The 24,175-nt window shown below is 42.3% G+C and overlaps 2 protein-coding genes across 3 annotated transcripts; one reads left to right on the top strand and one right to left on the bottom strand.

The window, feature by feature from the left end:
- Window positions 1–4,262: 4,262 nt before the first annotated feature.
- Window positions 4,263–17,041, top strand: ndrg1a (N-myc downstream regulated 1a). 2 transcript variants are annotated; one of them, XM_079287554.1, is made up of 16 exons: window positions 4,263–4,388; window positions 8,091–8,165; window positions 9,094–9,129; window positions 11,480–11,585; window positions 11,913–12,033; window positions 12,387–12,449; window positions 12,549–12,609; window positions 13,091–13,177; window positions 13,300–13,356; window positions 13,457–13,560; window positions 13,659–13,715; window positions 13,807–13,858; window positions 14,363–14,410; window positions 14,904–14,939; window positions 15,278–15,329; window positions 16,101–17,041. In XM_079287554.1, exons 2-16 carry the CDS (start codon window positions 8,109–8,111, stop codon window positions 16,358–16,360), a joined length of 1,197 nt encoding a protein of 398 aa, XP_079143680.1. In that variant the 5' UTR covers window positions 4,263–4,388; window positions 8,091–8,108; the 3' UTR covers window positions 16,361–17,041. The 2 variants fall into 2 exon arrangements, with proteins under 2 accessions (XP_079143680.1, XP_079143681.1); XM_079287555.1 differs by lacking the exon at window positions 4,263–4,388 and having other exon boundaries at window positions 7,934–8,165.
- Window positions 16,260–22,628, bottom strand: ccn4a (cellular communication network factor 4a). Its single transcript, XM_079287558.1, has 5 exons — window positions 22,383–22,628; window positions 20,420–20,708; window positions 19,352–19,606; window positions 18,572–18,765; window positions 16,260–18,459 (listed from the first exon to the last, which is right to left on the bottom strand). The coding sequence occupies exons 1-5, from the start codon at window positions 22,428–22,430 to the stop codon at window positions 18,160–18,162; spliced, it is 1,086 nt and encodes a 361-aa protein (XP_079143684.1). The 5' UTR covers window positions 22,431–22,628; the 3' UTR covers window positions 16,260–18,159.
- Between the last annotated feature and the right edge of the window lie 1,547 nt (window positions 22,629–24,175).

Raw genomic sequence — 24,175 nt, 5'->3', positions numbered from 1 at the left:
ATCCGTGCAGGCCAACCAGCTGCTGCTGGAATCTGTTGCTCTTGCCTAATGGCAATGCAGAAAAATAACTTTGAAAGTAGTCGGGATTTCTACATGCATGGGGAAATAGACACTACGAAAGGTATTTTAGGGTCACAGGCACAATGAACCAACACAATCAATCTGTTGACAGTGTAACCAAATACAATTTTCACCTATCAGGTATTCACCAATGCCAAGTCAATGCACAACAGTCGAGTATTTACACATGGCACCAGCTGAAAGTGCTGCTCTGGCTTGTTTGTCAGTACTGTGCCGTGGCATGTTTTCTGTGTCTAAAATAGGTGCCGGTGATAAAGACATTCGAGCTGTGGACAGTGACGGTGGCCATGGGAGGATTAGGTTAGCTCACTGTTTGTTTATCTTCCTTTCTTATGCAACACAGAATGCGTTCAGTCAGATGCATGCTGGTCATTCATACAACCACCGTCCCCTTTTGTACTGCATAGCAGGATGATGGCTGTTCCCCTTCATCCTCATGCTTTCCTGGATTTTAGAGAAGCATTAAAGGCAAATATCAGATTGTCACTTGACTGCATTGTAGATAAATATTTGCACATAATCAGTGAGACAATGAATACCATTTAATTGATGACCATGCAGTCTTGTGCCATTGCTTCTGACTGTCCCTGCTGTGGTAATGTGATCAAACTGTCTTCAAAACAACAAGTCTGATTTTATTTCTTGATCGTGGTTTACATGTTTTCCAAGATTATACTTCCTGCATTGGAAGAAAGTAGATATTTAGTGAAAGACCTAATGAGAGCATTCACGTTTTGTTGGTGTCCGGTTAGTTTCACCTTTTCCCTCACAGACCAAACAGACAATGTTCGTAAGGCTTTACTGTTTAATGGCGACCGTTACACATCAGTAACCACAGCCTGGTTCGTCACTCAGTAACAACCTTATCAACATCAAGAGCAAACAGGACAGTCTTATCATAGCAGTTAGCCCCGTCATAAAGATAATCAATATTCAATATAGGGCAGGCTGGGGAAACCGTCCTATCAGAACCGTACAGGAGGTGACACCACCACTGCTGGTAAAACCCCTTTACAGCCCAATAAAACTCCACAGGGTTTGTTTGTCTGGTGGCCTATTATATGGTGCAATAATTGCATGCCTGGGTGCTGGCTGTAAAAAGATCTCTTTCTAAGATAGAAAACCACAAAATACCACAACATGCAGCTGTGGTTTACAGTAGTCATTACTTTTTAGTTACGTGTGTTAAAGCTAAGCATAAATAAATTAGATGTGATAGAAAATGTGATGTACATTTGAACACTTTTCTTTAGTTTATAAAGAAAACGTTTTACATTTTGGGACACATGCTTCTTTACTCTCTCGCTGAAGGTCAGATAAGAAGTTTAATACCGGCTGTTGAATGTGAGGCCGAGGACTCTCTTAAATAACTTAGATACGACGTGTTAATAATGAGCTTCAAATATGCTGGTTGGTGGATTCTGTCACTTTAAGAGAGAGCCATGCTATCTGTTTCCCCCTGTTCACAGAAATAATGCTAAGCTAAGCTAACCGGCTTGTTAAACATACAGACATGAGAGTGGTGGCATGGCCAACAAGAACACACAAACTGCATGTAATGATTTATCTGGACTCCACAGGTAGCTGTGGAAAGTTGAACTTTTAAACTTCGACGTTAACTTTACCAAAGGTTTGTAAAGATTTACCACTGAGGTCAACAGAGACTGTCGCCTTGCTTCTCACTGAAAATGCAACGTGCACACCTTTCTGCATTGATCACATATTCTCATCACCTTACAAAACATTTACTACGTGACCTACCGAGACATTTCATGTCATGTGTGTCTGAATCATACATCTTACAAGCCTGTTGCATCACTGTGGGTGTCACGGCTGGTTTAATCTAGAGGAGGGCCACACAAAGACTCTGTGATGGGTGTGTGTGTGTGTGTGTGTGTGTGTGGAATGAAGGTGAGGAGCAAACAGATGTCAGGAAACAGCCCATAATTGTATTTTATTAAATGTAAATACTTTTGCTGTACAGGATTCAGCACTAGTCGGTGGAATGGATGAGATTTGAAGTTTGAACTGAGTTTTTTTATCATCTGCTCTGTTTGCCGTGAACATTGTGGTCATGAACTTAGAGATCAAACACACTTCAACTGGGTGACCCCTGACTGGCAGAGAGGAGATACTGAGGGGAGGAGACAGATTCAGCTCGTGCTATCTCCGGCTGTACAGTATGGGCCTAATAACAAGACAAATTAAAGACAGAAAACAAAAACAGAAACCCATTTGCTGTAATGTCACTTGAAGATTTCAATGTTCTTCAGTCATTCTGTTTACGGTACGACAGGCCTTATACCACATCTGTTGATTTTTTTTCCTTAGACAGGTGTTTTTCATAACACCTATCTCCAAGAAATCACTGCATAATGTTACTAAGAATATTAATAGCTTTATCTGCGTAGTTCTTGGAAAAAATGATAAGAGAACAAAATAAGACTAAATCAATGAGAGGTTACACAACAATAAGGACATTCAATCAATACAGAAATAAAGTAGGATTAAAATGGTAAAGAGAGTGAATGAAAAAGAATATAGTACTAAAACATCAAACATCAAACATTTGATTTAAATTCAGACTAAACAAGTATTTTTAACAGGACAGGAACTGCAGAGTATCATGTTTGAAGGGATGACGCTATGAGGACCTGAGGAGCTCTGGCTTTGTTTAATATGCCTTCTAAAGGCTGCCATTTGCTCCTCAAACACTGCAATCAGCCAGGTAAAGGTCCACTGGTTTTATCAGGTGTTGAGGCACTCTGTGACCCACATATGCTGCACTAAATCTATCACCGTTGGCAGCCAAAATGCTATCTTTGTTTCACAATGATACACACAGATGTATGTAGTGTTTCTAGTAACGATATCTAAGAATATCTCTGACTTCCATCCATTAGCATTGATACCCATGTTGTGCAATGCACAAAGTGACTGAGCGTTACATTGGCGAAGTGGTTATATTTTTCCCCTCAAACGCGCCTATTGTCCCATGTGTTCCTATCGTGGGCCTCACATTACAAGCCCACAGTGCGGCTATTGTGTCTTGACAAGGACTTTTCACTCACTCATTGCCAATACAAGCACATATTGGCAGATCCACAGTGTAACAGTCAGCCTCTTGCAGGTGTGGAAATTTCCACTGCACTGTAGTACAAGTCAAACAAATGGATCTGGGAACACAAACAACCTGCTTAGAATATGCTGAGGCCTACATTTACACCCACACACACGCACACACACACACACACACACTCACACACTATCTATTTGAGGTCACTTGTAGAGAGGATTGGTGACGATAACGTGTCTTCACCTCAAACTAACATCTGTACAGCAGCACACACCATAGCGGACCATCTCCATTGTGGCATTGATTATTGCTTCTGAAGGACGAGCTAACTTTGAACAGACAATATCGGTGTGCGATCAAGGAAAGGCGGCTTCTTCCAATGAGAGGGAAGGGCTTCCCTTTGTACAGACTTATCTTCTATTGGCCTTAAATCAAGGTTGCAGGCCTGGCCGCATTCCTAACTCCTCAGCCAGAGCAGCCGACGATGGCTCAAACCCATCTTAAAAACATCAGCTGCGTGGATTGCCAGAGTGTAGAAATACCGTTATGACTCGGTTAGAGTGTGGTGAGTTATAGTTTACACTCGGCCCTACACTGATACAAAAGAGACAAACAGCCGTGCCAAGATTCCTGTCCACACCCCGTCAGCTCATTGAGGAGAGAAGAAGCTCTGTTATACCAAAGTAATTACCACCTAACCATGAAAGTACCACACATGTCACATCAGTGGCGATGCACAGTGTGTTTTCACACTGGATAATGAAATTCGACACAACTTACTTCCAGTTAAACTGGTTTGTCAGCACCCATGTGAAACAACAACTACCAACTCCATTGTAACAAATCATTTAAAAAAAATAGAAAAGAGAAAGTGAGCTCTTAAATTAACATTGAGAAGTCAATGTGTAAGAGTTTAAGGAGATCGACCGTCGAGTGTTTTCACCCATGAGTCGCTGTCATCAGCTTCTTCATCATGCAACTGCTGGAAAGAGTCAATCTGCTATCAATCCCCCAGATGCTGTTGCCCAATAGAGAGAGCAGCGGGGAAAATGGGCCGGGCTGCACGCCCCCGAGGCTTTATACAATTCCCTCATACATCCGCCTCGCGCCGCACGTTATAAACAAAGCAACTCTTCTGTCTCTGCAACAATTTGCAACAACTTTTTGTGGACTTTTTTTTTTTCCGTCTCCGGAGTGTTCGTCTCAGGACAATCACAAGTTTAATCCAGAGGTACGTTTCTGCTCCAAATCATGACTTCATGTCAATGTTTTCGTTGTTTTTTAGGTAAACTAGGCGCTCAGTGTGTTAGTTTCGCAGCACGTCTGAACACGTTGTTATTCCCGTTTCGCTGTGCAACTCCGCTGAAATGCAGTTTAAAAAAACAAATGATGCTGTTTCAGTTCATATGTGCCAATTTCATTTGACCACACGTTGTAGAAAAGGAAAAAAGAGCAAAACATGTATTTCAGAATGTGTTTAGATTTTTGTGCATATTAAAGAAATGCAAAACACAAGTTCTTTTCTGTGAATAAACTTTGTGGGATGGCATATGTTTTTAAATAAATGACTAAACTGCATACTAAAATGATGTGGCATGCAGTTGCATGTGAAGGCAGGGCGCACTTCATATGTAGCGGGAACTTGATCAAAGATCAACATGCTTTTCACTCAGTGACACTGGAAGCGCACGCACGCGCACGCCCGCACGCACACAAGCAGGGCTCTTTCATGCCAAATGTTGCAAATATTACGAGAGCCATAATTGCACAACACATCCCCTTTGTTTTCCTTGATATAAAGAAAAAAATCAAAAACCTGCATGAGGGTGTGGACATGGGGGAGGGGATAGTGCCGAAGTCAAAATATGAAAAATGATGTTTATTGACTGAAGGCATTAATTGCAGTCTGCTAAAAATATGACGCATCTCTCTATTGGTTGTTACGACAGAACAACACCGTATCCTGACCTGCTTTAGGGCTGTTTAGTTTTCCAGCTAATTCTATGAGAAAAAAAAATCAGTGATGCAGGCGGATACATCTCACAATAAAGAGCTGTTTGTACTGGTGATCGTGTGATCCCCTCAAACCAGCCTGACCCCCACTCACCAATTTACTGTCGCAGTGGAGACACTCATTTTGATATCTTTCACAATCTGAAAATGTAGGTCTGTGACAGCTTAGTCCGGCAGGCCTGCTGCCGCCGTGCTGATAATTCAGAACCAGGGATTTGACAGATTAAGCGAGTTCCCAAAGATTAAGGAAGCAATCATTGTTTCTGCAGATGGAAGCTACAGGCTGGTGGATTTAAAACTGTAGGAAGGATGGCCTGGCCTTGATTCTGGCTCCCTAATATTGAGACCCGCTGTCCAAATCTAATCAGTACATATGTTTCTGCCACAAGCGAGCAGAGAAAGAGTTTGCGCTCATGTGGTTTTGTAACTTGGATGTTCTGGCTTAAAGAAGTGTGTAGAATCTCTGGATTTACTGTGGCAAAACAAGCACTAATGGGTTATCGAGGCCTGCGTCAGTGTTGTTGTTTTACTCTGAAGCTCAAGCCACATTATCTCACTTTCAAGTGAAAACATTGGATTTTCAACAAGTTAGCGTTTCAGGAATCAACATATAAAACCTAATCCTGAGAGTTGTGATTGTTGTGAACGCTTGGAAGAGTAATGGATTATCAATTGGCTGTTAAGAGCATGTAGCCATGTAAAGGCTTTATGATAGTGTTGTCATGGGACTTCATGTTTATTTCCAAATCTTGTTTCAGAAAGAGTGAAACTTTACTAGCCAGTATCTCACAGAAAAACATCCAGTTTGTATTCTTTGTTCTGCAGCTGGTCTTGGGTTACACATTGGATCATCCTGAGCATATATCCTCCCACTGTTTCCTGTTCACGATTACATAACACAGTCTCACTTCTGCCAGGCCAAAGATGTGTCAGTGAGTAGTTTGTTTTCTTCCCCACGGCCCGACACTTTCTAAAAAAAACACGCACACACACACACACACAGAGTTTCAATCGAGAATATGCATGCAAGAACTGGTTTGCCTCGGTTGAAGACCGTTGCCAATGACACCAAACCAGTTTTGGAGTGAAGCCAGTTTAAAGAGAGAGCCCCCTGCTGCAGCAGCAACATAAAATCCTTGTGAGAAAAAGATACACTGCAAAAACATCACGTCCCTTTTTAAAAATTGTATCTACGTAGTTTGCATCTTATTGATAATCTGAGAAACTACAGAAAACTCTTCATTTATATGTATATTTTGAATGTAGCAATGTTCTTTTCCTTGCCAATCATTCGACGTGTAAGACGTGTCAAGACGGCAGTACTCGTATTTTAGTGTTTGGGATTAGGGTCCCGTGGGGTTAAAGTAAAACGCCTCCCTCCCTTCCTTCGTCTTGGCCAGGTGAAACATGAGCTCAGCGAGGCAAATGATAGGAGGAACACCGCTGATGTAAACAGCAGGTGACCTAGTTGTCTCAGCCTGCTGCCCAGCCAGGTTCTCCCCGTGCTGCCAACCTAACAGGTGGTGATGGTGTTTGCAAATAGGTTTGAAAATAGGCTTAGAGGATTCCCCTATGTTGATGCAGGCGCTGATTCCCCCCCCCCCATTTTCTAATCTGAAACGGCCTGAGTAGTGTCATTTTTCAACATCATTAACATGACTTCTCTCACATGGCTGTGGAATCTCAACGGGGGCTGATCTCTTGTCCTCTTCAACAAAGCTCCCGCAGTGCGACGCCGGCCATGTTTCTGAAGGCCTCGGCAGAAAAATGAACCAGTTGTTTGATACTCCTCTTCCTCTGTGCTATTGTGAGATCCGGCTGGCTCCGGTCTCTGTTCTCCCAGTCACAGGAGTGGGTGTGTATTTATGTACGCGTGAGTCCAGAGCGACTTCTGTCAGACACCTCCACATTTGAAATGTCATGAAAAACTTCCTCTAAAAGACCACTTCCCTCCGACGGCCACATTGCAGTCCTGTAGGTTCATGTCGATTAGTTTACAAAGACCAACGGAAAGACAAAACACATGGAATGAGTGTGGAAAGAGCAAACATAGCAACCCGCAACCAAGCAGAAACCAAGACAAACAGCAAAAAGGGACAGAATACTGAGAGCGAGCTAGAGAGCCAGCAGAGGCATGAAAGAGTGTGCATGTATTGATGGAAACAAGGGTGTCTGTTGCTTCCTGTCTGTGTGTATGTGGGTCAGTGGAGGAGAGAGAAGGGCAGGCCCCTGGCTCTCAGGAGCCAGTGGACAAAGAGGCCTTTTAACTGGCTAATTTGATTTGCATGCAGAGCCTCAGCCTGCCTCTCCTCCAACACAGCATCATGACCCACATCACAATCTAACGCCTGGCATCTCTTCACACTCCCCCTTTCCTTTCTTTATGTTCCTCCCTGCCCTTTCAGTCTATTTCTATTTGCCCACAACTGTGGTCTTTGTTTTTTTGGAAATATCACAATTCTTGAAACAGGGAGGGATTGCTTCGGTCTCTGTTGTGGGCGGTTCACAGGTGTGTCCCATTATCTGGTCCGCATGTCAGTGCAGATCACAGCGCCAGTCTCTGCACGTTCCTGTTGCCTATGCACCTGTGTGGGTTTGTGTGTACGTGAGTGCATTCAGGTCCGTAGTAGTGTCGTGTTATGAGCCTTGTGTAAAACACGCCCCAAAAGTTCAAGCAACACGTCATTGTCTGCAAGTCAGCCGACTACAGCCCGCCTACCTTTTGCCGCACCTTTTTCAAAGGGGTTTGAGTAACATTATGACTTATTGAAAAGAACACGCCTTTGGGAAGTTTGGGAAAGGCAGATATTTTACTGAACCTTTTTCCCACACATCATCCAACACAACCTGAAGCGTCTTAAGACTCAAACACAGGTTGAACCAGTCACTCACAAACTACTCTGTTCTCTCTGACACCCAGGCTCTGCAGCTCTTTGAAATGGACGACATCCAGGTTGTTGAGTCCAAACCCCTGCTGGTTGACCGAGAACTGCCGGTATGTATCCCGAACAGAGGCGAGACCAACCGTGTGTGAGGAGAATGCTCAGAAAAAAGACGCTTTAGTACTCTGTCGCTCAGCTTTGCATGATTTGTACCTGGCGAAGTTGCTTGTGTGGTTCGTTAGTACGTCGGTGGTTCAATCAGATTTAGCGTTTAGGTTCTGTTCACAAACAAATACACAAACGTGATTTTAAATGACTAACTGTGTATCCCTCCTTTTAATTTCTGACATTAGTCTGTCAACAAAATGTGAGCCACCAAAGCAACATATGTTGTGGATTAATTATTTTGGTGAAAAGGGTTTTCTTTGAAGGAGTATACACAAGTAATAATTTAGAGCGCACTAAGTAATATAAATGTTAAATTTTCATCTGGATTTGCATTAAGAAAAAATCAGTGACATGCAATCAAGTCTGCCGAGTTCTTTTTGTTCAAGTAAATGTAGCTGTTCATTAGAAAATAGTAAAAAAAAAGATGTCACAATTAGCAATTCATAACTGTGGACCTGGATTTGGATCTGCACCACATATTGATACTGTTAAGTATCACACTAATTAAATAACTGAGAAATAAATGGGTCCATTAAGAGTTTTCTAATCACAGCCAGCCACAGGGTGAAGATATGATCGCTGCAAAATGTTCTTCACCAGATTAGATTTCATTTTAATAAGTAGCTTTAGCCATAAGTAGGTTTGTGTGCAAGTTTCTGTGTCGTACAAGCTGTGAAGGTAGTTTGCTGACCGTTGACCACAACTACAAAGTTGTGCGGTTGAAATTTGACTCGGTGCCTCATATGACGGCGGTCATATGGATGTGAAAATACATTCAGTGACAGGATGGCGCCCTCAGGATATTAGATTATAGCATGTTACAATATAATTGCATTAGTTTTATATTTTCATCACTCTGTTCTTTCCTTGCAGGGCTTGAGAGAGGCTGTGCTGCAGCTCGTTATCAAGGTATGCTTCCAGACACAAGAAATAAGATCCAGCATTCATCATTCCCACCAGTTGTAAACACAGCTGTATTGTTTGAAGCTTGTGTCGACTCAGATGACTGATTGTATGTACAGACGGGTTTATTCTATACCTTATTATTTTAGCTTGTTTGATACCATCTAGTGGTGGATAAAAATGAATACTTTGCCACTAATCAACACAGTTGTGGCAGTGGCTCATCCATCATGGCGGTGGCCTTTCATCTGCTGTGATTTTATCAGGACTGAAATCTTATCGGGCTAATTCAGTCGGGTACTGAGAGTGATGAGATGCACTTTGGGCAGATAACACGGCTGCAGTGCATCGACCCTTTCTCGTGCCTCTCCAGCACATTGACACACACAGTTTGAAGGGTATATGGGTGCTGCTGAGTCCGGGGGGCCTCTCAGCACCTCGGACAGCGCTCAGACCCTCACAGTCAGAAAAGACGTAGAAGAAGTTGCTGGTCTTAAAGGTACAGTTTCAGTACGAAGTAAATATTCTTTAAAAATGCTCTGACTGAGCCGTCTGACTTACTTTTGTGTCACACCGACAGTTTAGACGATCTGAAGTATCCAGGGCAAGTGTTGTATCTCTGTGGTTGCCAATCTGTCAACAATTACTGATGTAGGATTTGTTGACGGTGACAATATTGCGGGTTTACTCCTGACAGTAAATGCATATGTACTTACACGCCAATGTCGTGTTGCAGGATTATTTGGCCTGTGTAGTCCACGTGTTTGATTGTAGAAGGGGAGGGTGGGTGGAGCGAGGCGAGGAGAATCCTGAGATGTTTTTATGTCCGCTAAATAGGTGGTATACCTCCTTGGATGTTCTTCCAGGGCAGTGAAAACAACCCAATAGGTCATCTTGGACTTTTTTTTTAGGATTTAATCTGCATTCAAAAAGATTTCAAAATGCTATTTTAGTGAAAATATATAAATTTATGGTGGTATCCAAGCATTTTTCTCCTATAATAACACTGTTCTCACCATCAGTTTTATTTCATGAGAGCAATATGTTTCAGACAGGAAGTTGTCCTCAAGAGTATGCATCTCATTTTGGAATATAATTCTTCTTATACACACAAATCTTGAGGATTAACAGCATTCAGAGTTTAAGCTTTTATATTGAAAAACATAGTGTTATGTCAGTATTGTTATTCGCCTATTAAATCAATCACTTACTGTTGATGGAGTATTTTTAGTGAATGTTTATGACTTTCATTAAAAGTCTTTGTTAAGCTCTTTGTAGCCTTTGCTGCTCCGTTACATTTTAGTTAAAGGTTCCTCAGTTCAGCCGTTATTTTGGAAATGTCTGCCCCTCCCCAATTCACTCAGCATGTTTTCCTTCTGATCATATGTACTCATCATGTCAACACAGTAGCCAATGTCCCTCTGTCTGACATTGGTTGATCCAATTTAGGGATCTCTCCATCTAGAGTTAGCTTGTTTTGACCAGCCTGCAAGGCGTCATAGGAGGCCGGGAGCTTAGGCCAACTGGTAAGTAGGGGGGGGCTATAAAGCGCTCAGAGCTGAGCTAAACAACTTCAGAGCCTTACTAACGTTTGGATCTTTCAGAGGCTTATTAGTGTTTGGATCTATAGCTCAGGGAGCCACTGCAACGACACCGTTTCAGTAGCCAGCAGAGCTTTACTCCTGCAAACATGGTTCTGGAGGATTCTGACGTGGAAATGATGGTTACTGAGATCGAAGTCAGCGTGAGTAAAGAAAGGCGTTGTTGAAACGTTTGCACTGAGTAGTTTCAAGTGCATTGACAGATTATGCTCCCTGCTGGAGTTATAGAACAGGTGTCGGCGCCGAATAGAGAATAGTTTTATATTTCTGACTGGATTTATATTTCTGACTGGATTTCTGACTGGATTTAAATATGTGGAAAATCTTTAAAAGGCAGTTTTCGGCAGTTTTGTAGTTTTCTTTTTAAATTTTTTTATTTTTTTGGTGACTCGAGTTAAGAATTGAAAGAAAAAAAAAAATCCATTCTATTTGAATGTCATGAAGAATATTTTGAAAACTAAATGAAGCAGGACGTAAACATTTTGTGACTGAATCGTTGAACATGAAGTTCTTGTGTTGTTAATTTGGTCATATATTTGTGTTAAACAGATGCATTTGAAGTGCGATGTAGTGGTGGTAAATGTATTCAGGTTTGATACGTCTCTCTGTTGCTGGACATAATGTTGAGGTGCAACATTATTCTCATCTTTGTAGCTTCAAGATGAACCTCTTGATACGTTCACTTGGAATGTTTTTTTTGTTTTTTTTGTTCACACTTCATGCTAAGTTTGTTCATTTATTTTCTGCATCTGTAGGATATTGATGTGGAGACTGCTTATGGAAGAATCCACTGTACAATGAAGGGGGTTCCCAAGGGTGACAGACCAGTCATCCTCACCTTCCATGACATTGGACTGAACCGTAAGCCTGGCGACCCATTCAGCTCAATCTAAGTGAAACATCTGTTGCTGTGCCTGAAGCCTTGGGTGTTTTGAATTACCGTACCACATGGGACCAAATTAGGTTCACCAAGATAACTTTGTATTGTTAAGTTTATTACATTACGGTAACTAAACTCTTACCGATAGATTTTTGTGATTGTGTCAAATATTGTGGGCGAGGCACAGCATCTGCATGTCGTACAAAACAAGTCTTGTTCTCTTCGGTTATTTGAGGTCATTTCTACTTACCAGCCAAGTATCACTTATACTCCCCCCTCCCTTTCATTGGACTGTTTTTTTTTTTCAGAAAAAACTTGCTGGAGCACGCTCTTCAACCACGAGGACATGTCAGAGATCATGCAGCACTTTGCCGTCTTACATGTTGACGCCCCCGGGCAGCATGAGGGAGCTAACACCTTTTCCACTGGGTGAGCCAGACAAACATGCAGTCACACACACACACACACACACAAGCACTTAATGTATGTCAAGCAGGCTGTGATCTTTGACTCGACAGTTAGATCCCTGCGGGTGAATTTAAGACGACCTAATTTGACAAATGTGCTGTAGGGGCAGGTGTTTATCTCGTTCAGCCTAATCTCTGCTTTGATTGTGGGACTTTGCTTCATGTTGACGCTACTTGAGCTGAACATGATATGAAAACAGATGGCTGTTACAGGCTGATATCAACAACACAGACCAATATAGACCAAGGATTAGATAGTGGTTATTATGAAATTGTTAACCATTAATTTGAAACAATATGCTTTTTATTTCCCAGATACGAGTACCCTTCTATGGACCAACTCTCTGAGACCCTCCCACTGGTGTTGAAGCAGTTTGGGTAAATTGAGCTTCAGCTTTCACACGAACTCTTCACACTTCAATTTAGGATTTTTTCTAACCTGTTGTTCTAACAGTATCCTTGTGTGTTTGACCGCAGGCTGAAGACTGTTTTAGGAATGGGCATTGGAGCCGGGGCCTACATTCTGACCAGATTCGCTGTAAGTTTGCCCCTTGCCCTCTTGGCCCTTGCCCTCGCAATCACACTTAACAATTATGAGTTTTAATCATTTTAGGATTAACAGAGCCAGCTAATGTGTTGTATCTTTATGCTGATTTTGGCATTATAACACTGCCTATTGCTTGAGCCTCCTGAGCCATAAAAGCCTCAGGAATGTTCCAGCTCAACACTAACATTGTGCACAGCAGGAAGTCTCACTCTGTCGACACAAGGCTGACAGAGATACAACTTTTAACTCCTTGCTGCAGCCTTCTCTGTAAATAAGCTAAGTGTCCATCATAGGACAATATATATGTAAAGACCAATCCAAAACATAAGACTAACACACACAATTTTCAAATAGCTCAAAACATCGGCAGCCTGAAGAGGGAGCTCCCCTTTTTTGCACATATATTTAGCTGAATGCAGCATTGTGTTTTACAGTAATATATCACTAAACTCATGTTGTGCGTGTGTTTTAGCTGGACTTCCCGGACATGGTGGAGGGACTGTTGCTCATCAACATCAACCCATGTGCTGAGGGATGGATGGACTGGGCTGCACACAAGGTAACGCACATCAACAGCTCAAACATACACATATGAAGACTAAAACATCGGCAGATGTTTTGGACTGCCAACAAAAATATTAGCGCTGCATTAAAGCTAAATGCTTTCACGTCTGATTTCAGATCAGCGGCTGGACCCATGCCATGCCTGACATGCTCATCACCCACCTCTTTGGAAAGGTACAGATTCACATTTTTTTTTTTTTTTTTGTTACAGCGCAGTGTGACGATGCCTTTAGCTCTCAGTGATTAAAACAGATTTTGTGTTTGGTTGCCTCAGGAGGAGATCAACCACAACCATGACCTGATCGGAACATACCGCCACCACATCATGAATGACATGAACCAGTTCAACCTGCATCTCTTTGTCAAGTCCTACGAAAGGTAAATAAAACACACCAAACAGCAACAGGTTGCAGAATCTTAACTTTTCATTGACAGAAATATGAAGATTTTCTGTTAATGTACGTCTGTCTCTACAGTCGGAGGGATCTGGAAATTGAGAGGCCGATCCCAGGAGGCATCATCAACACCCTCAAGTAAGTCATCATCATTCAAGTCACAATGTTATATATGAAATATTACATTTCACCAATGCTGACTTGTTATGCATGTGTCTCCCTCATCCAGGTGCCCTTCACTGCTGGTGGTTGGCGACAACTCTCCTGCTGTGGAGGCTGTGGTGAGTTGAGGCACAATCTCTGTCGTTCACACAGCCATTTAAAAACAAAAAGAGAAAGAAAAAGCTCCAATGCGAATTGCTAATGACTCGATTTCCCACCGCGTTAACCCAGAAAACTTGTGCTGGACATGTTTTTTTCTTCCGTCCAGTCACCTGTTAAAGCCCAAGATGTAAGGTTAAATGCTTAAGGACAACTGTATAACACGACGTAGGAAACAACAAAGTTGGGATCAGAAATCAAGTGACTCAGAGTAGTTTTAATCCGTTAACGGTGAAAGGCTGTTACTGCTTTTAGCTCAGGGAGGCGCCCCAAATCCCCCAAACAGCATTAGATTTCCTAGCATTTATGAGCCATAGCCGGCGACTATAAGTGATGCATTAAAACCTTATTTTTAACATTTTATCTCACATTATTTTGCCGTAGCAGCTTATATATTTAACCTGCAAAATATGACTGCTAATCTTGTAGGATACTTAACAGATGTGTTTTATTTGAACCCACAGGTTGAGTGCAACACCAAGCTGGACCCGACAAAGACTACCCTGCTTAAGGTAAGCAGACGTGTTTCTCCGCCCTCTCGCCTCGTCCACCTCCTGGCCCATCTTCTCATTCAGCTTATAATAGCCTTGATGGAAACGCATCGGCTGATTAGATTCCAGTGGCTCAGCATTTATCTGGTGACATATTAACCAGGGGTAGGAAAGCTGAATGTGTCCTCAGAGGGGACGTGCGTGGCATATCGCCTCTGAGGACACAGTCTGCTGACCTGACCTACTTGTGTTGGCCCAAGGCAACCTTTTTTATGAACCACAGCTGAACCCAAATGGCTGCTAGAGCTCAAATGGGTACCATTTATCGGGGTTAACTGTTCAGGGTCTAGAGGACCACTGATTGGAGGTAGCAGGGACAAGGTGTTTGACGTGTTGAAATGGGACGTGTCGAATGCAATGGGGGGGGGGGGGGGTGGGGGGTGTCCACTGCTGTGCGAATGTACAACATGCTGAATGCTAATGGCCTCTTTTGTGTTTTCCCTCCTTTCTCCAGATGTCTGACTGTGGAGGCATGCCGCAGGTTGACCAGGTGTGTATGTTTGTGTTTGTGTGACAGAAAAGCGTGAATGATGTCGAGCAGGCTGTGCAGGGCTGGATAATCGCCGCAGGAGGGGTCAGGCGGACGTGTGGATGACATAAGAAGGTTGCACTTAAGAGCATTAGCAAGTGGCTGAAATGAACCAGTTGTCAGGTTGTAATCCTCCGCGCTGCACCTGCTCATAGCAGCTGTCATATCTCAGACCCTGAGCAGTGAGCTGCTGGATGAGACATTGAGTTTTGCCAATGTTATGTAAACAAAGTGTGATAATTAATGACAAGAGGACTAATTATCTCCCTACTTGTGTTCTCTTTTTCTTCTCTCTGCAGCCTGCCAAACTGACAGAAGCTTTCAAGTACTTCATTCAGGGCATGGGATACAGTACGTATGCAATGCATGCAGTGTCTTTACTTAATTGACATGCACTTCACAGGAATATTGAGGTTAAATTTACCATTTTTGTCAACAATTTAAAAAAAAAGAATTGTCCTCAAAGTACCTGGTGCCATGAGGGCAGAGTTCACCCACATTCTCCTCTTCACCCCTGTGTTGGGTTAATACATGACCTATGTACTCACATTATCGCTTCAACCTAAGCTCAACTCCAACTGTTTGTTGTACTGCAGAGTGTGCAATGAGCAGCAGTGGAAGAAGTAGGCAGATTAAAAGTAGCACCGCTCAAGTAAAAATGGTGCGTTCAACACTGAACTTAAAAGAAGCAAGTCAATATTATCAGTCAAATGTCATGAAGGGGTATTCTGCTAAAATGGTCTGAGTCAGCGTTATGGTGTTAATGTAAAATAACATCGCATTGGATATTCATTACTGATACATACACGTGTAAATAACATTTCAACGAAGTGAAACTGATTCTAGTTATTTTTTATACTGTTGGGTGGTTCGTATTTTGTAGGCTCGTTAGATTTAAAAAAAATCATAAACTGCACAGTAACAAGTAACTGTTGTGTTCAGAAGTATGTAGAGGAGTAAAAGCTGCATCATTTCACTCTTAAAACATACAATCAAAATACTTCAGAAAAGTACCTCAGAAATGTAATTAAATGAACTTGGTTTCTTCACAGTAGCACGAGAATAATCTTTAGTCAGAACAGTGCATTTACTAAATCCTCCTCCTCCTCCTCTCCCCCTCAGTGCCCTCTGCCGGCATGACCCGCCTGGTCCGCTCCCGCACCGCCTCCGGCTCCAGCGTCGCCTCCATCGAGGGCAATCGCTCCCGCTCCCACACCAGCGAGGGAAACCGCTCTCGCTCGCACACCAACGAGGGCAACCGCAGCCGCAGCCAAACGGGCGACAACCAGCGCGGCCACTCGCACGCGGCCGGCTCCACGGACGGCACGGCCAACAGCAACGTGGACCGAGCTGTGCCCAAGTCCACCGAAGTGTCCTGTTAAAGTGACCCCGTCACTCTCCAGGCACCCAAACCTCTCGTGGTCCCTTCGGCTTGTGCTGCGCTGCCTCTAACTGCCACACGCATTCCTCCGCACATACACTACATACCGATGTCGAGAAGGACACTAAGATAGCATACCTGGTGTTGTAAAAAAAACGCACAACGGACACTCACCTGTAGACTATTCAGTGCAGGCGAGATGCCCCAAATTTGAAAATACAATGCTTTTGAGTGGGAGTTCAGGGTCAACTGTGTGCCTGTTTTGTCATTCTGAGGGACTCGCACACATCTGAACAGAAAATGCTCCTGAGCTCCTCGGTCAGGTGAGTGTGTAGTTGGGGGCACCGCAGCATCCTGGGACACCGAAGTAGAGAATGTCGGGAGAAAGCTGTGGCGAGTACGCCAGCTTGTACATGTATCTCTCATAATCTCTCATGCATATTAAAAAAATGTTTTAATTTCCATTTCTGCATTCCCGCATCCCATTTTTACCACATTGACTCAGCTTTGTCAAATATACCTGACTGTAAATGACCGTATTCTGTTCTCACTGTAATTGTTTGATCAGTTATTCTGTATTTTCCATGTTTGACATGTTCTTTGTACGTGGAATTTGTAGATGTGGAGAGAGAATATGGCGCTTGGATTAATAAAAATTATATTTTTTTCTCACAAATTGCAATGCAACTTTGAAAATGAATCGACAGACTTCAAGTATGTTTATACAGCAAATAATATTGTTTCTAATATGCTTATATCTATTACCCTTGCGGTTTTTTCACAAACATGTTTTTTTTTTTAAACAATTATACATCTGTTCACACTCTTAACGCGAATTACACGATCATTTTTCGTACATTCCAATGAGGCTGGATGCTTTGTCATGAATGAAACTTCAAAAGCTTTTACATTGTATGCTTTTATTAATGGATCATGGCTTCAGACATTCATATTTTTTTCTTTTCATGATTTATATGCAATCAAGCACAATGGAACAAAGATGTGCCATGGAAATGTTTCTCTTTTTTTTAGACGTGACGCTCCTATGTGGTTGTGGATTTTTTGGGTGAGTGAAGTGATCGGTTCACATTTTAACATGAGGATGGCCATAGAACTTACCCGACACCTTCTTCTCTCTTATTTTAATTGCACTACAGCAACATTTAGCTTTGTAGAACACATACACAGCTTTGTAAAGATATGACATACAACCGTCTAATGCTTTAGGAAAGCATTAAAGTGACATAACAGTTTGTATTTATTAAAAAAATGACAATAAAAAAACTTGTAACTGATCTTCCCTGATTGTCATTATTGAATATTTGGACATGCGGTCCTAAAATAAGGCTTTGTCTTTGGCACCTCAGTCCATTTCTGTCTTTTTAACATTTCTCATGAAGTAAATTTAAAGAAATATAAAGGAAAACCTCTAGAATAAAGCCTTATTGTCTAAGTTGACTTGTGTGAGTTTAAAGACAGGCAATGTCAACATTACATCTGTTATTTCATATGCAAAAAGCTACGTAAATAAATTAAGCCTTCACTGTTACATACACTCACGGGCTGAATATTTTTTTCATTTGCAAAGCAGTGCTTCAAATATTCTTCAAAAGCACATCATGCTTTATGAGTCCAATCTGGAGACACATATGTGTTTCATATTTACAGATTTTTTCCAATAGGAAAAGAGACCGTAAGAAAATACCTTGTACATAATCATACGCATCACAAATATAAAACATTGCGTAAGAAAGAGAAGCCAGGAGTAAGTCAGGATCCAGAGACCGGGATTGCCACCTGTTAGTTCATGACTTCTGGGTGACCATAGTAACTCTCCAGCTCTGCGAAGATGTCGTTGGGGTTTCTGCAGCTGAGGTTGCAGAAGCAAGCCTGGACCCACAGCATCTTCCAGGTGAACCCTGTCCCGTTAGGACACTCGAACTCTACGTCGATGGTTTTGGACTTGTAGGGGATGCAGCAGCGCTCGTCTGTGCAGACGCCGCAGTATTTGGGCCTGTACTGCTTCCTGCTGGTGCAGCCAGAGATGGTGAGCTTTGAGGGCAGTTCTTCCCTGTAGATGTTCAGACACTTCTTTCCCGGCTGATGGAGGACGGGAGTAGAAAGGTGTAAAGTTCAGGAACCTTTTAAATATCCAGTTTTTAATCATGCACATCATCGTTTGACTGCTTGAGATATTAAACAGAATTGCTACCTTGATGAGTTTGGTGATGTCGACCTCGCAGGGCCGCAGGTTGCACAGGCGAGACTCTTTGACCAGCTCACACTCCTCGTTGGCGTTAGAGATCCTCAGGGACAGGCCGCGATCACAGCTCTTTGAGCAGGGGCTCCATGAGGTAGTCTGGGTAATGCAGTTCTTGTGCCAGCTCCTGGTCTCAGCTGGGGAAGCTGGAAGTGAGGTAAATAGATCACGTCTACAAACTGTTGCCCTTAGTTTTTTTACACGGATACCTCTTAGTTCTATTTAGATAAAGAACTAATGAATGCAATAATGTTGAAGGATAAAGATATCAACATAAATGTTGCAACTGACGAAAAAGAAAAGTCAAAAGGCCAGAAAACTGTTCAGGGCAATTTCTATTTTTGTAATATTTTGCCAGGAGAAGCATAGGAACCTTCTGTTGTCTCTGTTTTTAATCTAAATGACCACAAAGACATCTTCTTTCACATTGATCCTCCACAGCACTGCTGCAATAATAAGACACTAAACTTGACATAATCCAAAAACTGGATGAGGGCTTCCACAGGAAAGGGACTACAAACGGTCCTTACATAACTCCAGATGTTTGTACTGCCAATTATGAACACAGCTGCAGCTACAAATCCAAATCCAATTGTATCCATCTGTCATTGAAAAACAATTTTAACTCTTTCTTCTACAAAATGTAAATGAACAATATATTGTGAGAAATATCCAAAGAATTGAAACTATATAAGGTCAATTTTGTGTATAGATATATCCGAGGCGTCCTACCCTCTACTGCGTGTCGTGGTGCCGTCTTGCGCCCTCTTTTGGGTTCATCACAGATCCATTGCTCACAGCATTGTCCCCTGACTTTGACCCGGCGTGGGGTTTGGCACCACACCCGCGGAGGTTGGGACTCTGTGCACAGCCCCACGCAGCCGATGGCCCCGTTCACGCACACACACTGGTATTTACAGCTGGGCTTGAAGCTCTGCCCGTTACGGTAGATCACGCCATCATGCTCGCAGCCTGTTCCCACCATATCTGGCAGAGAGAAATGACAAGCAGTCACATATATTATACGGACATGCAATGCATACTGCAAACCCTTGGAAGCTATATTAATGTCATTGCATTCATGGTCCAAATAGTTATGAATGAATTTATTCTTAAAAGGTAAAAATGTTTGACAAAAAATACATTTTGAAAGTGCCTATATTGTAATGTACAACCCAGCATTCTCTATTTTAGTGTGAAAAATCAAATGTCTAAATTACATTTAGCACTAAATGTGAGTGACACATAATAAGAATAATATAATACCAGTAATGTTTTGCATGGCAGTGAGTTGGATATCATTTCCCATGTGTAGACATCCCCAAACGAATGCAGGCTTATGACGTCTTGCGGTTCGTAATACAAACCACTTCACATTTGAGGACATGCAACTGTTATTGTATTGAAGTGACTTCCCTCAGCAGGATATCCCATCGAGAGCAGCAAACAGAGCTCTGCACAGAAATATGTGCTGTGAAAATGCCTCATGCAACTATGAACTACTGAAAGTGAAAACCAAGACCAGCGGAGGTGAACAAATGGCTTGTATGCTGCAGCCTGTGGTGCCAAGCAGACAACCGTAAACTGCATCAGTCAAGTGACATCTGTGTTGTTGCTAGGACAACCGGGTATTGACATGGCAGCAAACATCTGCTCTACAACAAATAGCCTACAATCTTGTTCCTTGCAGTCTGTGCTGCGGTGTACACAGTGAGCCTAAAATACATCAGATGAATAAACTAGAACCTGCTGTGTAAAAGCTGTTGTTTGTTTTGTCGGTTTTCGGTGAGTGACACTTACATGCACACACTCCTTTTTCGTACCTAGGCTTGTCCGAGCTGTAGTCACAGTACAGTCCCTTGTGGTAGTCGCATGTGTCTGCCTCGTTGCACACATCGCCAACCTGACGGGCGCAGGCCTTGCAGCAGTCACAGCCGTCCATGAGGAGGCTCACGCCCGGCGGACAGGTAGGGGGGACCATGGGGCAATCGCAGGGCCACGTGCAGTACTGAGTGCGGTTGTACAGGTCCGCAGCTGGGGATGTGAAGGCTGTCGCAGGCGGCATGGCAGTGGAGTTCTGGGAGTAGGCCTGGAGAGAGGGAAGTGGATATATTAAGACTAAAAGACAACAACTTTCTTAAAATAAATGCAGTTTAACCAGTCAATTTCATGAAAACATAATGTTTTTGTTCACAATATGACCATTGGCTTCTCATAATGAATAAATGCAACATCATGAACCCTCAAATACAGTATTATCTTTGGTCACACAAAGTAAAACACTTGAATGATGAAAACGCCATCTTTTATTTTAAAAAGAGTGAATGTGGCGAGGCAATATTCTTAATACCCTTAATCCTGAATTATTTCACATCCTGCCCTAACAAACACTTCTGTTTCACTGCCTACACGGGTGAATCACATGGCGGCCTGCTGACATCATGCTGAGCAATAAATCAATTCAGCCTCTAAAAATGAATGAAAAACCCAGCGGAGAGAATCTCATTAAAGCAGTGACATAGTAAAGTATTGTTTGTACTTAACACTCCCGGAAGTGTTTCATGATCATATTTAAAATCTGCAACTGTGCTGAGCTGTTAAAAATCCTGCCAATGAAACTTAATCACCCCCCCCCCCCCACACAGTTTTGACTCTTACAAGCTACTCTGTGAAGCCAAGAGAAAGAAGTTAAAATAATTGGGTGTAACACAACCCTTCAATACCATCATCTCTTTGAATGTTTTGTTACAATAGCTGTCATATTTTGGTGATGGCCAGTTAATGATTAAAGTATTTTCTTTTCTGAAAAGTGAAAAGGACTGATGACCCTCCTTCCTCAGCTGATTCGATCTGTTTCCTCTGCAGACCAGATGACCTTTGATTTATGCACCAGGCATGGACGAACCCTTCCTCAGGGAGGTGGGAAAACATTTGAAAAAGGAGACTTTTTTTTCCAAAAAGGCCAGGGAGGAAACAGAACAACTCACTGCGATATTGTTTTCATAAAATCCCCCTCAACACATTCTGTGACATTTAAAGGAGGAAAAATAACAGTTTCAAACATGTTCATAAACAATGCTGGGAAGAAAAATGAGGAAAAAATGCATTATTAGGCTACTACATTACGTTTCATTATCAGCTGAAAGGATAACAATAATATCCCATATGAAATAATGTATTAGCATGGTCTAGTTTTTAAATAAAGTAAAACATAAATTACTTTCCTTTGCTAAATGGCTTTAAAACGGGCACAACGGCATTTTTTTGGAATAAATCACAGTTTTTATTTCTTTTTTTTCCCAGCATACATTATTTAAAAGCTGAGCCACAGACTGATACATACAGATAATAGCGGACTGTGGAAAAAATAAATGAAGCCGTTAAAAAAAAAAGTTGTTTCCTATATAACCACGAGGTGGCACCAAAATAAAACAAACGAGGGGAAGTGAAGCGGTATTTGTGATCTCCAACGACGCGGTTCCCATAAACTTACCACAATACCACAAAAGTCCTGATATGGATTAAACAAATACTTTTAATTATTTGTAGCAAAAGCTTTACAATTAAACTGTCAAAAGTCAATCAAAGTTACTGTGAAGAACTAACACACTATATGTAATTATGGGAAGTTTAAAGCTTCTCTGGGCTATAAATGGACAATACAGAGATGCACATTTTCAGACGTTAACCTCACAACTCCTCTGCATCCTGGATGAGAGCTCAGTATGCAGATTTCTCATTCAAAATCGATCCTCCATCCCACCTGTTGAATCCCGGCAGCAGTTAGAATCCACACCAGGAGCCAACTCATCACTGGTGATGAACTGCAAATGCATTGACTCCTGAAGTCCCGTCTTAAACGCACGACACGCCGCTCTCCGCAGGTGAGCTACATCCTCCTCGTGCCGTCGCGGTCAGCTCCGTGCCCCTCCGTCTGCGTCCGCACCGGGGCTGACAGCTTAGTTACACCGTCCGGGCTGACGTAAGGTCTGAGAGGACGAGCCCCGCATACTTCCCTTTCCCTCCGCTCCACCTTCACCCGATCCTCCTCCTCAGCACGCGCAGCCCCGGTGGTTAAAAGGCGTGTCTGGAAAACCCAAAGACACTCGGGGCTAGAGGCAGAGGTCCCCACGTGTTACTCACATGCCAGAGTTATACATTGCTTTAATATCTTCTCCCCATGCTGGCCGCGAGAGATCCCGATAGAGCAAAATGATGGGTGACAAAATCCACAGTTTTCATTCAGTGCAAAAACACATTCAAAATTATTTTTAAAACTTTAGAGCGCTTCATTACATCTTTCCCTCCACATCAAGTCTTCAAATGTGCAGAATATATCGAACAAATTCAATGTGTACACTGCACAGCTCAACATTTAGCTGACATTGTCACAGTGGGCTTGATTGTCTTGCACATGTTGTATACATTTGGTTTAAATGCCCCCCCCCTCCCCTCCCAAAAAAATGCCACTTTTAAAAACATTTGTGTACTTTATTGTATTCATTGCACTGGATTGCAATCTACATGTTGGTGATTTGAAACAGTTTCCCTCAAATCAAGCCCCAAAGTGTCACTGGCGTTTCATTAGCATCTCATCTCATCTGAGCTCATCCGTATGCATCTTAAAGCCACTCAGCTGTAGCCATGACATGAATTATGTGCACTGCACACAAACTACTTACACAAAGCGTATAAAAACACCCCGCAGGTGGCCTATTCCTACCAACAGTACCTATTTTAAGGCTGGGTCTGCATCTGGTGTGCAGATGTTCAGTTTGAATCAATGACGTCATCGATCTCAAAGTCTGCTACTTTGCTTTCCTTTCCTTTTCCTGGAAATTTGAATGTTTCTCTTTGATATGACGCAGATTATTGCCATAATAATTCCACTTTACCCTGCAGTTAAAACATATGGAAAATGTCTTTTATTTCAGTAATGCAAATCGAAAAAAAGAAGACTAGGACTGTCTCTTTCCATATTTCTTTAATCCTATAACAGCTCTCTACTTGTCTGTTTCAAACCTTCTCTCACAAGTGTGTGAGGAAATTGTCATCCTCCACTGAAACAATACAGACAGGAAAGAAAAGTTTCAACACACTCATGTCAGCATCTGTCCTCCATTTTCTGGTCTGCGGGGCTTCACGTGGACCTATATGCATCATTAGGTGACGTCAATCAAAGCAGCACTGCGTGCCAACTTGTCTGTGTTATTCGTGTCTCTGTTGTGGTGCATTTGGCAAACATATGTCATAATGAAAGCCAGGTCTGAGGCGACTAATGCTTTGTTCTCACATGAAGTGGATATAGGGCTCAGTTTGTCAGCTGACTTGAATTCCGAGTCTTTAATGATTCCGTCGAAGTTTAAAGGTGAAGGTTGTTTTCAGGGAAAGGCTTAACAGGGAGTGAGAGTCGAAACAAAGAGCTCATTTATTGTCTTAAAGCAAGACTTGGACATTTTGGGAAAAATGTTCATTTGCTTTTTTACCAAAAGTAAAATGAAAAGACTGACACCACTCTCACCTGTCTGCGAATTATGAAGCTAAACCTAGTAAGTG

The sequence above is a fragment of the Melanostigma gelatinosum genome (genome assembly GCF_949748355.1).
Source record: "Melanostigma gelatinosum genome assembly, chromosome: 17".
NCBI classification, from domain to species: domain Eukaryota; kingdom Metazoa; phylum Chordata; class Actinopteri; order Perciformes; family Zoarcidae; genus Melanostigma; species Melanostigma gelatinosum.
Note: the sequence above shows the minus strand (reverse complement) of the source record. Positions and strands in the feature narration are given on the sequence as shown.

Coding starts and splice junctions, on each gene's coding strand:
- ndrg1a (XM_079287554.1), top strand. CDS start 8,109: ATGGACGACATCCAGGTTGTTGAGTCCAAACCCCTGCTGGTTGACCGA. Junction 12,450..12,548: donor CTGGTGTTGAAGCAGTTTGG/GTAAATTGAGCT, acceptor GTTTGACCGCAG/GCTGAAGACTGTTTTAGGAA. Junction 12,610..13,090: donor ACATTCTGACCAGATTCGCT/GTAAGTTTGCCC, acceptor CGTGTGTTTTAG/CTGGACTTCCCGGACATGGT.
- ccn4a (XM_079287558.1), bottom strand. CDS start 22,430: ATGAGTTGGCTCCTGGTGTGGATTCTAACTGCTGCCGGGATTCAACAG. Junction 20,709..22,382: donor CTGCTGCCGGGATTCAACAG/GTGGGATGGAGG, acceptor CCCTCTCTCCAG/GCCTACTCCCAGAACTCCAC. Junction 18,766..19,351: donor ACCACGACACGCAGTAGAGG/GTAGGACGCCTC, acceptor CCTCACTTCCAG/CTTCCCCAGCTGAGACCAGG.